The 17,011-nt window shown below is 57.3% G+C and overlaps 1 protein-coding gene and 1 long non-coding RNA gene across 6 annotated transcripts in view; one reads left to right on the forward strand and one right to left on the reverse strand.

Annotated features, from left to right (window-relative positions):
• The window catches only part of MAPK4 (mitogen-activated protein kinase 4), a 147,814-nt gene that overhangs the window by 49,387 nt on the left and 81,416 nt on the right, over positions 1 to 17,011 (reverse strand). For 3 of the 5 annotated variants that reach the window (XM_072828457.1, XM_072828460.1, XM_072828459.1), the window contains exon 2: positions 5,617 to 7,014. In XM_072828457.1, coding sequence (XP_072684558.1) covers positions 5,617 to 6,162 — 546 coding nt within the window. In that variant the 5' untranslated portion in view covers positions 6,163 to 7,014. Of the gene's footprint in view, positions 1 to 5,208; positions 5,389 to 5,616; positions 7,015 to 7,356; positions 7,483 to 17,011 lie in introns of those variants that run through there. The other 2 variants (XM_072828458.1, XM_072828461.1) reach the window with 2 other exon arrangements.
• On the forward strand, positions 1,046 to 7,436 carry LOC140634614 (uncharacterized). The gene is made up of 4 exons (XR_012032025.1): positions 1,046 to 1,243; positions 1,331 to 1,647; positions 1,973 to 2,176; positions 3,128 to 7,436. It is a non-coding gene; the product is annotated as an uncharacterized lncRNA (long non-coding RNA).

Genomic DNA, 17,011 nt, shown 5'->3' on the forward strand with positions numbered 1-17,011 from the left:
CGCCCTGTTATCTGGGCCTTGTTAGCCTTGGTGACACTAGTTTGAGAACCACGGTTGCCAAGCGCCAGCAAACACATCCAGGCATCTGCGTTCCATCCACAGACAAGCTATTCTGCGTCTTCAGATCAGTGGTTCTTGAAAGTTAATCCATCAGAAGCAGCCGGGGGCTGGTTAGGACGCAGCTGGCTGGGCCCCACCCTGCGCTTCTGGGTCCCAGGCCTGAGATGGAACCAGGACTTGGACCTCCGGCAGGCCCCCGGGGTGAAGCGCAGGCTCTGCTCCGGCGCCCACACTGAGAATCAGTCACTGTACCCTTTACCCCTAGGGCGCCTCAGTGAGCTACAGACATAGGCAAAGTGTGAATGTGATCTGAGAGGAAAGGAGGTCTGCAGACAGAGGGCTCTCAAGAGAATGGGGTCAGGGCGCAAAGATGGGCCAGGCTAACACGACACTCGGACCTTCTCCGGTGATTCCAGCAAACACCAGCGCCACCGTTGGCCGTCCACATTCCGAGGGGCCTCTTACTCTGGCTCTGTCTCCTGGCTGCTTTCTGCCTGCTGCCCCCAGAGGAAAGGCAAGTCTGCTGGCAGGGCCCTGGCAGCCCCAGTGAGGATGCGAGGTGGCTTCTCCCCTCCGCAGGGGTGGCCCCTCCAGCAGGAAAGTGTGTGTACACAGCTAATCTGGTGGGCAGCGTGCCGCAGGCTCTCGGGAGTTCCTGACACCAGTCGGAATTCACACAAGACTCAGCGAAGTCAAAAAAAAAAAAAAAAAAGACTCAGCGAAGTCTTAAACAACATATTCCCCCCTCTTTGGAAATCATCACTTCCTAATGGGATAAATTCAAAGGAAAATGTGCCCCAACTCTTCGGCATCCTCTTGACACAAGAACTCCTTAGCAGGCGGGCTGGCTGAGGATGCAGGCAGAAAGGGCTTCATGACAGGAGCAGAGGCTGGGAGGCCCCATTCAGGCAGGGCTCATGACTCGCCCTGTGGCATGTCAGGAGCCGGGTCTGTGTTCCAGCAGCGGGGGGTGGGGGTGGGGGGCTGGGTGGGGACCCACACCTGAATGTCCACGTGGAATTATCATGGCCTCTACGGGGCAGATGGTTCTCAGTGATTCAGCCCTTTGTATATCTCGAAGCACCTGACATCTTCCCCTTTCACGTGACTCTAACAAGAATCCTAGGAAATAAGCAGAGCAGAACAGTGACCCTGTCAACAGAGAAGACGACTGATGAGAGAGGTGAGAAGAACCAGTGGGCAGGGAGTTGAAGCGTGTGGGTTGGCCACTTTATTTATTTATTTTTAAATTTTTATTTATTTATGATAGTCACACACACAGAGAGAGAGAGAGAGAGGCAGAGACACAGGAGGAGGGAGAAGCAGGCTCCATGCACCGGGAGCCCGACGTGGGATTCAATCCCGGGTCTCCAGGATCGCGCCCTGGGCCAAAGGCAGGCGCTAAACCGCTGCGGGGTTGGCCACCTTATTGAGACCCTGAGTGGGCCTCCTGCCCTTCTCAGGCCTGGGTTTTGTCATCTGTGAAGTGAAGGGGATGGACAAGATGGTGGTGAGGTCTTCTTACAGATCTCATTCAGGAATGAGACGCACGGAGCCAGGCCTGCCTGACGTCATGCCATCAGTGAGGTAAGTGACACAGAGACAAGTGCTCCCCATGCCACTGAGAAGCCCGCAGAGTACCCCCACGGCCACCTCCCTGACAGTGTGGGCTAACTGGGAGCTCCAGCTGCCCTCCGGACCTGGCAAAGACCCCCAGGGAGGGGTGGTAGGAGAGACCTAGAATATTCTCTGGCTGTGTGCTGACGCCCCAGCCGCCAGCTGCTCACTGGAGAAGAGGAGGCCATTTCCTTTGGCACCTCCTTCGCCAGAAAAACTCAGTGGACACTGCCCCATGGCAGGCCCCATGCGAGATGAGGGATGTGGAAGTGAAGGAGACTCACTGTCCACCCAGGAGGAAGTCACAGTGAGGAGAAGGAGACTGGCTGCTACGTCCCACTGGGCGGGTTGTGCTCAGCCAAGGGGTCACGTCCAGCCACCAATCAGAGCACAAAGCCTGTCCCTGGAACTGGGCTGAATCAGCCTCGAAAAAGGAGTGCCCTTTGATGACCTACACAAAGGTGCTGGCTAGGGGCCAGTGAGCACTGTCTCCTTCCAGGTGAGTGCAGGATCCATAAAACTTTAGGGAGGGTCAGACTTAAACATTTTTTCTTTCTTTCTTTCTTTCTTTCTTTCTTTCTTTCTTTCTTTCTTTCTTTTCTTTCCTTTTTTTTTGGAGAAAGAGAAAAAGCACAAGCAGGGGCAGAGGCAGAGGGGGAAGCAGACTCCCCACGGAGCAAGTTATCTGATGTAGGGCTCGATCCCAGGACCCTGAGCCCCCCCGGGTGCCCCAAGAAGGGTCAGACTGAGAGCAGCTCCCATGTAGACATCATCCTCCACACACAGAGGGGACAGCAGATGCACATGTCTGACCACATGAAATCAGTGAACCCCAGTAGCTTCCTATCTGTGATGTGCTGGTAAATGACCACTCCCCCATCTGTTCAAGATGGTCACCAAGGCCAACTGGGCCACATCTCAGGCACAGTGATCTGACTCACTGGGGAAAATTAGATGAACACAACATGCCCTCAAGAACCAAGGGGTTCTCAGCCGAGGGGAGCGTGGGAGAGGCAGACACAAATACCCATGAGACATGGCAGGGGATAGCTGATGCTAGAAGATCCAGGTTCTGGGCTGGGAAAGAACCGACAGGGCAATTCAGAGGAAGAAAAGACCATTCCCAGCTGGGCACCAGTAGGTCCTCCTGGAGGACATGGCTAAGTCTCAAGAAGGCCCAGCTCTGGAGTGCCTCCCGCCACAGGCGCCGATCATCTCACTGTAGCCGGTTCTCTCCATTTTAAAATGGACCATTTGCCCCAAGTGCCTCTCAGCATCATGAGGATGAAAGGAGAACTGATTTAAATGCACCAAATACACAGTTTTGTCATCACTCAGAGAAGAGACAACACCTGAGGGAGAAGGGGTGCGGGGGCCACCTGCCCGATGCGGGGCCACAAGAACGCCTCCTGGGCTCCCACTGGCTGCCATTTTTTTTGACTTCCCACAGCTAATTTTATTGAAGAGACTCTGAGAAGAGTAAGTCAGAACATCTAAGTCCTTCTGCATCAGGAAAATGAAAGTCCCCACCAGAGAGGTGTCTTCCCAGCCCTGAGTAACCGCAGCAGCGCCACATACAGCCCAGGCCCACTGTGCTCAGCAAACACTCCTTAACAGAAACCCATGGGCTCCCTCCTACTTCCCAAGGGGCTCTGCATTCCCGCTCCATTTTAATGTGTAACCACAAGCCAGAGTGGGGCAAACAGCATCTGCTATCATCCCTGCCCAAGGTGGGGAGACCAAGGCTCCCAGAGGGCAGGTGAGGTCCACGTCCCCAGCCAGCACTGTCAGAGAGAGCCTGGACCCTCCCTCCTCATCCCCCCACACCGGGGTTCTCAGAACTGTTCCACAGCCAGTCTTCACCCCCCCCAACAAATCACCTTTCCTAACCTGAGGGAAGAGCTACTATGTGCTGTTCAGGGTACCTTCCCGGGAATGTGTCACTTAGTCAAACCCTTTCATCCAGGGAGGTCCTAATTTTACTCCCAAATGGACTGGTTTATTCCAGTTCTGAAAGTGGTTTTGTGCATCCCAGAAATAAGTATCATGGGTTCTCTGCTACTTTTACCAAATAAGAAGTGACTTGGGTTCAAACCTTCAGTTTGGTTGTTTGGAGTCATTGCTTCTCAGAAGAAAGTGAAGGTACAAACAGCAAACGGTATTAGGAATAATAATAATTAAAAAAAAGGAATAATAATAATAACTATTATTATTACTTTTTTTTCTACTTTGGATACTTTTTTTTCACCATGGATACATTTTTCTATTTTTTTTCATTTATTTTTTATTGGTGTTCAATTTGCCAACATATAGAATAACACCCAGTGTTCATCCCAAGTGCCCCCATCAGTGCCCATCACCCAGTCACCCGCACCCCCCACCCACCTCCCCTTCCACCACCCCTAGTTCGTTTCCCAGTTAGGAGTCTCTCATGTTCTGTCTCCCTTTCTGATATTTCCCACTCATTTTTTTCCCTTTCCCCTTTATTCCCTTTCGCTATTTTTTATATTCCCCAAATGAATGAGACCATATAATGTTTGTCCTTCTCCAATTGACTTATTTCACTCAGCATAATACTCTCCAGGTCCATCCATGTTGAAGCAAATGGTGGGTATCTGACGTTTATAACACCATGGATACTCTTGCCCACAAAGTCAACTGTCAGTTTTGACAGCCGGCCTGGCTGCACGAGGGGGGACAGGGGGCAAGCTCTTAGCTATGGCCCCAAGGAGCTAGAGCTGGTTGTGCTGATTTGGGGTCTGAAATCTGGGCTGGAGTCCCAGTTCCAGCCAGGGAGCCCCACATCCCTGTCCCCCGGATGTCCTCCCACTATAGCCACACCAGACAGGTCAGTGCCTTTTGTATGAGCCTGTGACCTTCTGGCCACGGGCAAGGAGAGCAGAGGAATGGGGCCCCAGAGAGAAAGCTGAAGCCCATTCAAGGTCAGAGCTACCCTCCCTTTTCATGACCCACCTCAGCCCCTTGGCTGACCTACTTTCTAGGGAATGTTTTCATTCTAATAAAAATTCATGGTTCAGAGGTTTTGGCAGAAGGCTAGAAATCACCCTCCCCAGCTCTGTGGAGGGGTGCCTGGTGACATGCGCTCAGGCCAGATGCTCAGAGGCTCCCCCTAAAGTGGCAGGAACCGGGAGTGGGGGGAAGGGAATGTCAAAGGACTCCCAACTCCTGCAGGGAGCAGTGGGTTAGTGAAGAAGAGCCCTGGGGCCTTGAGCACGAGCATCAGTGTAGTGGGGACAGCTTTGATCTCTGCGGCTGGGACAGTGGTTGGACACCCTGAGACACCTGTAGCCTTCCTAGGACACCAGGAGGTCAGGGCATCACGGGACCTGGGGTCCGAGCCACTAGCTGGACGGTGCATGCTGAGGATGGGTGTCCTCTGTCACCAGGAGGCCGGGACATCATGGGACCTGGGGGCCAAGGCACTAGCTGGATGGTGCATGCTGAGTATGAGTACCTTCTGTCCACACACAGGCAGAATGGGGCACGGGGCGGGGGAGGCGGCGAGCTGACCTGGAGCACAGGGCTTGTGCGGTGGGGAGCCAGCCGGGAGCCCCGAGAAGGCAGGAGAGGTGCTACCGGTGGACAGCGGACAAAGATGATGCCAGAGCAAGTTCTCCAAGCAGGGTTCTAAAGCCACGGGGTGCCGAGCTGGGAGAAATCCTGGTGGTCACCTCCTCCAGCCCCATCTCATACAGCTAGGAAGTCTGAGTCGGGTGGCTGTGGGGTGCAGCACGATTAAGAACCAGGCTACCACCCCCACCCCTGCCTGGCCAGTGGTCTTTGTAGCACCGTGCGGCCTCCTCCAGGGCAGGACTCCAGCCCCGCGACTCCAGTGCAGCCAGGAAGATGCTCCCGAAGGACCGTGAGCACTCCTGGGGCTTCTGCAGCACCCACACCAGCCATCCCGGCCACACATACCTTGTGTGAATAATGCTGGTCAACGATGCGAGCCAACCCGAAGTCCCCAATCTTGAGCACAAGGTCCTCTGTGCTGATGAAGATGTTGGCGGGCTTCAGGTCCCTGTGCAACACATTGGCCGAGTGGATGTACTTGAGGCCGCGGAGCAGCTGGTACATGAACAGCTTGGCGTGCTCCTCTGTCAGCGTGCCCTGCTCCAGCAGCCGTGCCAGGTCGGTCTCCATGTACTCCTGGACGATGTAGGCCACGCTGAGCTTGAACAGCTCGCCCTGCAGGTCCGCACCCTGGGGTCCCAGCACCTCGTACACCTTCACGATGTTGTCGTGGTCCAGGCGCCGGATGATCTTGATCTCTCGGAGCGCGTGCTTCATGCTGCGGGCATCACTCAGGATGATCTTCTTCACGGCCACCTTCCGGCGGGCCCTGCTGTCCACGGCCGATAGCACCAGCCCGTTGACGCCAAAGCCCAGGGGCTGGAAGTCAACAAAGCGGCCACCAAGGTCGTACCCGTAGACACTGGCGATGCAGTCCCCCTTCTCAGCCATGGTCGCTCAGTGGTCAGGGGCTGCCCGTGCGAGGAAGGGGTGGTCGGCAGTAGCCAAGTCCCAGGGCGCGGCCTCCCTAGCACACCTCATTCTGTCAAGTCCCGGAGCCGAGGGCTGTTTTCTCTCATGACGGTGTCACAGCCGCTGGCTCCCCGGGGACAAGAGCGGCATGCGTCCATGCCTGCTGAGCTGCGGAGAGCGAAGGATCAGACCAGCCCCCTCACCTGCGCTGGGCGGGCTGCGCCCCCCCGAAGCCCAGGGTGGCTCATGTTTCTTTCCAATGCAGCATCTTGGAAAGAAAAAACAGTCTCAAGATCTACAGGAAGGTCAAGTTTTCCACCACGACGAACCTCAAGGTAAGAGATGCAGACGCCGTCCTGCCGGCGTCCCGCGTGGGCAGCTGCTCCTTCGGGTGGCCATGCAGGGTCTCGGCAGGCCGCACTCCTGAGCTCATGAAGGTCCAGACTCAGCTCAACACAGCCTCTGGCAGCTCGGGTGCCACTCTCCGTCCTGAGCAGGAGGAGGAGATCCCAAGCAATGGCTTCTGGAGGCTTCCGAGGGCTTCCATCTACTTCTTCTGGTCCCCTTGCTTCTGCGACCCAAACCAGGCTGCCAAGCACGGGCCAAGAAAGCCGAGAAACCCACCACCTGCCTGGAGCTCCTCGCAACGAGCTGCGCCTGAGGCGTCAGAGCCGGGGGGCTTCCCACGGCCACGCCAGGATCCTCCGGGGGCTTCAGCTCGAGCAGCGTCCTCCGTTGCCCCCGCCTTCAGGCCGCCTTGAGCAGGACTGGGTGCTGCCGGGCTCGCAGAGGCTGCAGGAACGCGGCATCCTTCAGACCATGTCTCCTTTCCTGTCAGAGAAATAACACTGGGTAAATTTCCACTCCAGCTTCCAACACCTCCCCACGTGCGTGTCCTTTGTGAACCAGCCCGAGTGTCATCTGATCTGTCCAACCAGCTGAAACACTGCTTGCTCAGGGGATTCCAGGCTTTGCTGCTCGGCCACCCCTGCGTGTGCAGTGCTCCTCTGGAAGAGACAGAAGATGGGTTGATTTGATGGGATCGTCAAGTGGTGAGTGGGGTGCCGAGTATGCAAATGCCTCCCCCCAAAGGTTGACGCGCCCACGTGGTGGGTGGGAACAATCCACTCTGACTTGTAAGAAATCAACTTGTTATGCTCTCCAAACACCTACCTCATGACTAGCTGGGGGGGTTGCCAGCACAAAGTTAATTAGTTGTAGGCAAAAATAAAAGGTCGATGACTTTGTTTCTCTCCTTGGACCCCTTTTCTTCCCTCATTTGCAAATGTGTTTGAATACCTTGAGAGGAAAAAAAAATGAATACCTTGAGAGAATCTGCTGCACGTGGGTATTTAATTACGTGTATCTCTTGCTTTTCATGGAGGTGGCACGAGCACACACACTAAATAAGACGGCTCTCACTGCCCCCCGAACAGAGGCCTCTGTGCTCTGGACTGGCCTGTGAGCTGTGCAGGGAGCTGGACACAGCAAGGACTAGAATCCTAGCCTGACTGCACCCTGGCGGCTGCTGATGCAAATTACAGGCAGAAGACCCAAGTAGGGAGAAGAAACCTGCCGAACAGACAATGTAAATTCAGGCCTCTCGGGTAAAGGCAAGGCCACAGCTTTAAAGGTGGGGGCGTTTTTTTATTTTATTGTTTTATTTGTTTAAAGATTTTATGCATTTATTTGAGAAAGCGAGTGTGTGCAAGTGTGCAAGAGCAGGGGGCAGGGCAGAGGGAGAAGCAGACGGGAGCTCAAGCCCAGGACCCAGGATCACAACCCGAGCTGAAGATACATGCTTCACCAACTGAGCCCCCCGGGTTCTATAAGTTTGTTAAGTCCACAGACACTCGGAGAACCAGCCCTGTACCACTGGGTACCCTGCCCCAAGGAGTGATGTAGCAGGGCTATTTCCTAGTTCTCATCATCCTGAGGGGCCGTGTGGGGATGCTTTCCTATCTGAGCTTCGCACAATTCTGCACCTGATAGATGAGGTGAAACAACAGTCAACTCCATGTCTGAGATTCAGTGAGCAACTGAGGGGAAATAGATGATCTGAAATAGTCCCTAATCAAGACTCCTAACTCTGGGAAACGAACAGGGGGTGGTAGAAAGGGAGGTGGGCACGGGGTGGGGCTGACTGGGTGACGGGCACTTGATGGGATGAGCACGGGTGTTATTCTATATGTTGGCAAATTGAACACCAATAAAAAATAAAAAAAATAAAAAGATTCAAGACACAATGGTGAGAAAAAAAAAAGAGAGAGAGAGAAAGAAAGAAATAGTCCCTAATCAGACCCCTCTGAAGGCTGCTGATGAGACACATTTACAAGGGCCTGGAATACAGAGACTACTCAACAGATGTTAGCCAGTGATGACTTTGGTCAAAATTCCCTTGCACTTGAGTAAGACGTACCTACTACTCTAATGCTTTGTCAGGATCTTCAGCAGTTCTACTCTGCATGTTTTTATTGGTTCCAGCAGCAAAACAGCCTTGGTCTTACAGAAGTTCAGACTGGGGCCCATCACTGGGGCTGGGGCTGGGGCTGCCCTCCCTGGCTAATCCCACTAGGAGTCACCCCTGGCCATTCAGCGGCCAATCATCCTGCCGAGGGGGTCCACCAGTGAGTCATGGACACCCAATACAATGCCAGCACTTCTGCTGAGAGAGAAGGATTCTGGCCTAAGTCCTCACTTTGCAGATGAGGGCACGGAGGTGCTGAGGGACACCAGCTCGGTGCTTCGGGCACAGACAGCATTGACAAACGTTCGATGAATTGAGAAGTGAGCACCATTCACTCAGGATTCCCCGCCAGTTAGAGACGGCGCTGGGACCACCCTCTGAGCCCCACTCTGCAGCCCATGCGAGGTCCACCCCCTGGGTACCGAATGCCAGGGAACCAAAGGACCACCCAGTGCCCCATTCCACCTGACTCCACTGCCCGACAGCAACGGAAACCACGCCGGAGCTTCTTTCTCTCAATACCCACATGCCCGGCCCAGCTCCCAAGGGCACAGCAAACAGGCAGTTATATCATGTCACTTTATGAGAGGAGACACGTAAGCCTTCCTCCTTTGCCCACTCCCACTGGGTTGTAAACAGACAGGGCTGAGCACCTGAGCAGGGACGAGGTGACATCACCGGCAGCAAGAGCAGGATTTGTTCCAGATCAGCTGCAATGCAGATAATCTGTGAATAATTAAGAGGTGCTTTATTTATTTTTAAAACTCCTTCCTCTTCCTCTCACACGGGGGAGGGCCTGTCTCCCTGGTGCATGTGCTCATGCGTGCGGGTGGCAAGTGGTCTCCTGACGCGCCGTCAGCTCTGTGGGCAGGTACCAGCCACCCTGACCCCTAAGTACACTCGTTCGACTCCTGCCTCCCAGTTGGTTCCACCTTCCTCCTTCCTGAAACGTCCTCTTGCTTCCCGCCCACTCGTCCATCACTCAGCACCCAGATGGCATCTCCCTTCCACTCCGGAGGACCCGTGCCTGGAGTGTCCCCCGTGGATCCTCGCGGCTCTGAAGCCCTGCGGGGCCCATGCGCACTGTCCTGACACCGTATGCTCACCTGGGCTGCTACTTAGCCCTCACACGTGTCCATGTCTCCGCTAGACTCTGGCCAAGTCCCAGGCACAAAGCGGCGCTTAGACAGTGACTGAGCTGGGAGGAGCCTGAGGGGCATCCGTTACGTCTGCGAGGTGGTCGTGCCCACACATCCTATGCGGCCAGCCTCCCCTCCCGCGTCTGCTGCCTCCATACAATTTGCTCGGAGGGCTCCTCTCACGAGGAGCCCCAAATGCACCTCGACCCTCTTGGTAGGACCTTCTGCTCAGGGGCCGCCTCTCGGAATTCCAGCACCAAGCAGGAAGCCCTTGACTGATGGCTTCTCTGTGCCCCGAGTTCACAGTCACTCATCTCACCTCAGCCCTCTTGACTTTCCCAGTTTCTAGAATGCCTCTGTCATTTCCACTATGAACCTGTGCCTTTCTCCACAGGTGGACTGATCACCCAATACCTGGCATACCTAAGATGTCTTGGCCTTGTGATGCGCTGTTTGCACGACACATGGTGGCGTGGGGTCGGCAGCCCTGAGAGGGGCAGACCCGGCACCTGGTGGTACCCACTTGGGCAGAGCACTGCCTGGCAACTTCTCGGAGCAAAGCACAGCCACTCTCCATTTGAATTTGGCGGCTCCGAGCTGCTTTGAATCAGGACAGATTTCAAACTGGGAAGTGGCATCCACCTTGGAGGAAGGGAGGGCTGTGGTTTCAGGGGCACTGGAGCAAGAACTCATGTAACTCCAAGGCTCCAGGGCTTCGTGGCCAATGTCGTAATAAGATGCAGGAGTACAATTATCTCCCCCGGGACCCCAGCATTGGCGTGTTACCTTCTCAATGACTTTTCACAGACTCTCCTGCAACACTTCAGTTGAAGCCAGTTAATCATCCTCTCACGCATCCAGCCTTCTAACGTGTGGAGGCAAACCAGAGATGAGACGGTCCGTGCTCACTGTGCCTTGCTGGGGTTCCTTGGGATCTGGTTTACAAAGCAGCTTTGGAAAACCTAAATTTAGCCTCAACTCTGTAGGCTGAGAGCCTCCAGAACCTCGTGCTGCTGTTGACTTTCAGCACAAACGACAGCCCCCGATGAGGTGCTGGTATTTCACAGGCTGAACCTCCTTTTCTCTCCTAAGCACCCAAAAACTTGCAGGAAATCCTTTCCAGGACAGGCTGATGTTTAGGCTTGAAGAGGCTGCACACTGCAAAATTCTAGGTGGCACCATTCCCATTACAGTCAAGACTGTGTGACCCTGATCACTATAGTCCATGTGCATCACATCCCCTAGACGAGAGATCAGCACATTTTTCCCATAAAGGGCCAGAGAGTGAACACCTAAAGCTCTGCAGGTCATACTGTCTCTGTTGCCACGACTCAACCCCACCATAGCACAAAAGCAGCCAGAGATGACACCCAAACGAGGACATCGCTGCATTTAAAAAGAAAAATTGACAAAAATAGGAGGGAGATGGAGTTTGGTTAGGGGCTGTGGCCAGTTGAGCCCTTCTCCAGACTAGCTTATTCTGAGGCGGCATCAGTGAGCCATCACTCAGACTTCCTGACTCCTCCTGCGCGGTCTCCTCGTCCTGGATTCAGTCCTCCTGTTGCTCTGCACGACGGTCCTGCCCCAGGCCTGCCTGCTCCCAGGCTGACGTCGGCTCTGGTGTTCACACGCACTCGCCCTGAACAGAGGCTTCCTGGACAGGAGGAGATGGCGACACGATGGAGACTCGGACTGAAGGGTCACCACAGGCCAGGAGCCGCGCCAGGGATGGCGGCCTGAGTCAGACTCCCGGGGAGCTCCCGGAGGGACATCAGGCATTAGGAGGTGACAGCTCCAGAGGCGCACCTCTCAGCACCAACATCGGATCCGAGCCCAGGTGAGGCATTCTCAGCGCAAGCACCTAGCCCCGTGCAGCCTCTGGGCGCAAGCAAGGGCCAACCTGTGACAGGCACACTCTGTGGCTCTTCTCCAACGACAGCAAGAGGCGGCCACCTCTTCAGCTATGGTCAGCCCCGCACAGAGAGCATGTTCATGGCCCACTTTGTGGAAATGGAAACTGAGAAACAGAACATTAGAACGAGATTAAGAGTCGGGGGAAAAAAAAACAAAGACCAGGAGACGGCACATTTACACGTCTGTGATGCTGCCTTCCAAGCAGTTCTTGACCTCCTGTTACGTGACCCTCAGAAGCCAGAGCCCAGGTTGCGGGGACCAGCCGCCCAAGACGGGGACTGAACCAAGCGTTCTCACAGCTGCCTGGCTCCTAAGGTCCTGGGGCCACCTGCCTGGGAACCATTGCCACCTCCCCCGAATGGCCAGACAGCTGGTGCAGGGCAGCCATGAGCAGCTCCGCCAGCCCAGGGGAGACTCGGGGCGGCTCTCAGGAGGGGGTCCTCGGCCGCAGACAGCCTGCGCCATGGGATCCGCAGCAGGTCCCCTCGTCTCCCCCAACTCCTGAGCAGCCCCAGTTGCCACGACCAAAATGTCTTTGACGTTGAGAGCTACCTGTGGTGGGGGAGGCACACGCTCACGCCGGCTGAGACCCCCGGGCCTAGGCAGCCGTTCCCAGCAGGGGTGGTAGCTGTGTCCGGGGGTCTGCTCAGCACCAGGGCTCTGCCACCAGCCTCTACCCACCAGGTACCAACAGCATGTCTGCCTCCTGGGACACGTTTCCAAGACCCGGAGAGGCCGCGGCACAGCCCACACCCTGTCCATTGAGGGCCTGTGTCAGAATGTGGTCAGCGGCACCCCTTGGGCAGCACCCAGTTTTGGGGCAGTTTTAGGATCCAGTTCTGGATGGGGGGTCTCACGGGAACGCCTGCTGTGGGGAAGGGTGCTCGGGAAAAGTTCTACTTCCCAAGAAGAAAAGCAGTTGTGGGAGCAAGTGATGTTGGTGCTACAGCAGCCACGTTGAGAGCACACGGGGACCGAGGCCGGCACGAGAGTGGGAGCTGAGGTCCTGCAATGCCCCGTAGCTGCACAGACTTGGCCATGGCTGCCTGCAGCTTCCTCGCCAAGTGAGGCTGCGAAGCTCGGCTGTTGTCTGGCACGTTTACTTTTTTCTCTCACTTTTACTTGACTCTGAAATTATCTGCCTGGCAGTGCCTGGCAGGTACCTGTCGTCGGGGCGAGAGATGAAGAGGAGCAGAGCACAGGGCCCCCGACCTTGGGGAGCGCACAGTGCTTCTGGAAGAGGAAGCAGGCGATGACATCACAGACACTGAGGAGCCCTTGAGGTGACTTCACGATTCCCACACGAGTGCAGGACTTGGGACCTGACCCCAGTGACCCCCACCTCCCTGGCCCAGGTCATCGCCGCCACTTCGGGCTGCACTTGGACTCACCTACCTGCTCACTTCTGAGAAACGGGGCAGCAGACACATGAGACGTCCACTGTCAGATTGTTAGAAAACGGTTGTGGCTTCCACTGGGGGGACCTGGCTGGGGACGCCAGTGGGCACCTCACCAGATGGCCCCAGAGCGACACCCATGGAAGCTGTTGCAAGGGGCCCTCTGAGGCGCCCACAGCAGCAAGCTCAGGCGCAGGGCCCTCGGAGGTCGGCTGGGACAAGCCCACTGCAGTAGGTCCGCGCTGGAGGGCACGGCCCTGGATCAAGCCCTTGGCACCTCCGAGGTGGCAAGACAGGAGCCCGGCCCTCGATGTTGACAGTTCTTGGGCCCGGGGTCCTGCGTCCTCGCTGGTCTGACCCTCAGCACGCAGAGCCTGATAGGGCCTCGCAGGCGGCAGGAACGCCCTCTCTCCGTTCTCGCCACGTAGCTCCAAAGTCCCATCCCGCGTCTGACAGATGGGAGGGCCGCAGGGAGTCAACAGCAGGCGACGGGGGGTTACCCGTGCTGGCGCGGACTCGGGTCACGACAGAACAACCCAGTGGAAACTGAAACTGTCCCTGAAGCCCAGGACAGAGAAGGATCCCCCCAGGAGGAGTCGGCGTAAAGGTGGAGGTCAAGCCGGATGCCGGACGGGGCCCCAAACCACAGGGTGACTGGAAGGCACCTCCTCAGCAACGAGGAAGGGCTGGGCCTGAGGCCGTGAGCGCTGGGTTACCTGTGACCCTGAGCACAGCCGGTGCCACTCTGCGGCAGTGGGGCTGCTCCTGGAATCAGGAGAAACAACTTGCCCCCGCCTGCAGCTTTTTTTTTTTTTTTTTTTTTTTTTTAGACGTTGTGTTTATTTACTCGTGAGAGACACAGGCAGAGGGAGAAGCAGACTCCCCACGGGGAGCCCGATGCGGGACTTGATCCCGGGACCCCGGGGTCACACCCTGGGCCGAGGGCAGATGCCCCACCACTGAGCCTGCCTTCTGGGTTTCAGAACGCAGTGCCAGTCCGTGCCCCAGGAGGGGAGCCAGCCGAGGTCGTGCAGGGGTGCGGGCACTTTGCCGCAGACGCTACCGCCCCTGCTGCCACCTCAGGCCACATCTTCCAGGCCCAGCCTGTCCTGCAGCTGCCACCGCCGCCGCCAAGCACCCGGGTCACCCACGCAGCCAGCAGGAAGCCACGGAGCCGAGCCAACGCGTGGTGACCCTGTGTGTCAGGCAGGGCAGCAGGCCCTCGGGCAGCCTCCCCGGGATGTGCACACACTTCCTGTCCTGCGACGCAGTGATGCCACCAGCTCAGCCCGCTTCCCTTTCACAGCCTCTCCAGAACACACTAGGGGACGCGAGAAGCAGTGGGGAACCTGTCTGTCTTCATCTCTGAGACGGAGTTGACGGTGGTGCTGCGGGGGGTTGGGAGACACAGCCGAGGACTTGGGGCTGTGACGTCACCTCTTCCCCCAGCGCCAAGGCCAGGAGCACCCCGTCCAGCCTCTGCTCTGCCCTTGCTCTTGAAATTCCATCAGCAGCAGGAGAACAAGACGCTCAGGCTCTCAGGGAACTGACACTGTGGGTGAGGTGCGGGCACGGGTCCCCTCGGGTGAGGTGTGGGGTCCCCGTGGGTGAGGGGCGGGGTGAGGTCCCTGCGGGTGAGGTGTGGATGTGGGGTCCCCACGGGCGAGGTATGAGGTCCCCTCGGGTGAGGTGTGGATGTGGGGACCCCGTGGGCCCAGTGGTGGCCGCAGTATGAGGTTAGCACAGGGTGGAAGAGGGGAACCAGGAAGGGGGAGAGGGAGAGAGGAGGAGGATGAGGAGAGAGGGGAGCTAAGGGAAGAAAAAGGGACCACATCCACCCCAGAGGCGACCGCCTGCCTGCCTACCTTGCTGCTCGGCTGCCCTGAGCGCTTAGCACACACAGACCGTCCTCACTGCCTGGGAGCCTTAGACACACGTCCATAAAGTCCTTAGTGCAGAAAATGCGGCACCTTGACAACAGCGGCCGCGCGGCCAACACAGCACCGCGTGGTGGCTGCACACACATCACCCTGGGCGGTGGCCGAGGACCCACAGCCCCCAGGTGCAGGCCGCCCTTGGGACACCAGCTGGATTTCACCTGCCCCGTGCAGTGGGCTGGAAGCCCGGGCCGGGGCGGGCGCTGGGCCAGTGGCAGGCTGGAGCTGGACGGGTACGCCCTCAGGCCTTCTGCTTCTCCCTTGCCCTGCACACACCTACAAACGGACTTCAGGATTTACTGGGGTTCAAAAAGCAATAGCACAAACCAGGCTCCATCTCCTCGTTAGGAGCTCCCCCGTGCTGGGAAGGAGAGCGCAGCTGAGGGTCCCGGCAGGGGGCTGCCCGCAGAGGCTCTCGGCCACCACCAGGCCTAAGGAGCACCCGGCCTCCCAGCCCTGCTCCGGGAGGCCCCTCGATAGCTCCTGCCTTCCTCCCCCTCAGGCCTGGTCCTCTCACCGGGCTCAGTGGGGTGACTGCCCACTGGGGGTGGGACGGGACAGGACCACCAGCTTCCACGAGAACCTTCCGGATGGAGAAAGGTTGCTCTTAAAAACCAAAGCTCAATTTTACCAATGACAAAACCATTTTCTTTTTTCAAGCCGCAGTGTAAACTGGTCTCACTTCTTACTCATTTCAACCGCCTAAACTGCAAATTAGAATCCCAAGTATAGGAGATGCAGCGCCTTGGGGCAAGGCAAGGCCGGGCCGGGCCTCAGGACGCAGGAGAAACACGACGTGGGGGTGGCAGGGGGAGCCAAGGGCTCAGGCAGGAGCTTGGGTCCACGGTCAGCAGGGCCACCCAGGCCACCCGGCACGGAGAAGGAGGTCTCCAGCCAGGGCCTGCCCCCACCCCGCCCTCTGTTTACTTCTACAACACTATGAGGGTCCTTGGCTTCGAGGATCCACGTGCTGGTGTCTCCCTGACACGACTGCACTAAGGGACGAGCGCCAGCCTTACCCGGCCCCCAGGACCCAAGATCCACCCCCCGCTGCCGGAGAAGGTGCCGGCCGGGAGCTCCCGATACCTGTCCACCCCGTGCCTGCGCCCAGGGTGCCCCCTGCCCGTGCACGCGCTGCCACGTTCCGCTCACTGCCAAGGCCCTGCCAGGAGCTGCGTGCGGGGCAGAAGTCGGTGAGGGCCATGACCGGGTGACGGCAATGATGAGGGGGGAAGTGAGGCCCTGAGAAATCTTACGGCCTACCCAGCTGTCTTCACCTCGACTGCCTCCGTGTAGGTTCTGGACATGCCTCCGTGTGCAGACCCGGTGCCCTCCCACCTCCAGCTCTGCCCCCTGCCCGGGGCGGGGGCAGAGCCTGAGAACCTTCCTCTGGCGCTTCCCTGAGGCGGGGCACAGGGCCCCCTCAAGGAGCGGAGGTAGAGTGGGCAAACGATGGGAGTCCCGCAGCTCCCAGGTGCTCGTCCTGCCACCCTGTGCTGCCCCTTTTTTTAAGGATTTATGTATTTATCTGAAAGATAGTGTGCGTGCAAGCGGGGGAGGGGAACCGAGGGAGAGGAGAATCTCAAGCAGGCTCCTGCTGATTGTGGAGCCGGACATGGGGCTCAGTCCCACGACCCCGAGATCATGACCCGAGCCAAAATCAAGACTTGGACGCTGGACCGACTGATTCACTAGGTGCCCCTACTTCCAAAATCTCCAAAACACATCTGATCACTTTTGTCTCCTGGTTAAAATATTTCTTAGCAGCGCTCCACTGCCCAGAGATGAAGCCCGAGCACCGTGCACAGCCTCAGGTCAGACCTGCTCTGCCCTCCCACTTCCGCCGAACACTCTCCACGAGCTGTGCCCAGCTGCACGCTGCAGGTTGGGGCGAGCGCCCCCGAGTCAGCACGGCCCTGGCCCGGTGGCCTGCCTGCGGGTGACACCAACTCACTGTGCTCCTGGGACAGCCCT

The sequence above is a fragment of the Canis lupus genome, chromosome 6, assembly GCF_048164855.1.
Source record: "Canis lupus baileyi chromosome 6, mCanLup2.hap1, whole genome shotgun sequence".
Classification (NCBI taxonomy): domain Eukaryota; kingdom Metazoa; phylum Chordata; class Mammalia; order Carnivora; family Canidae; genus Canis; species Canis lupus.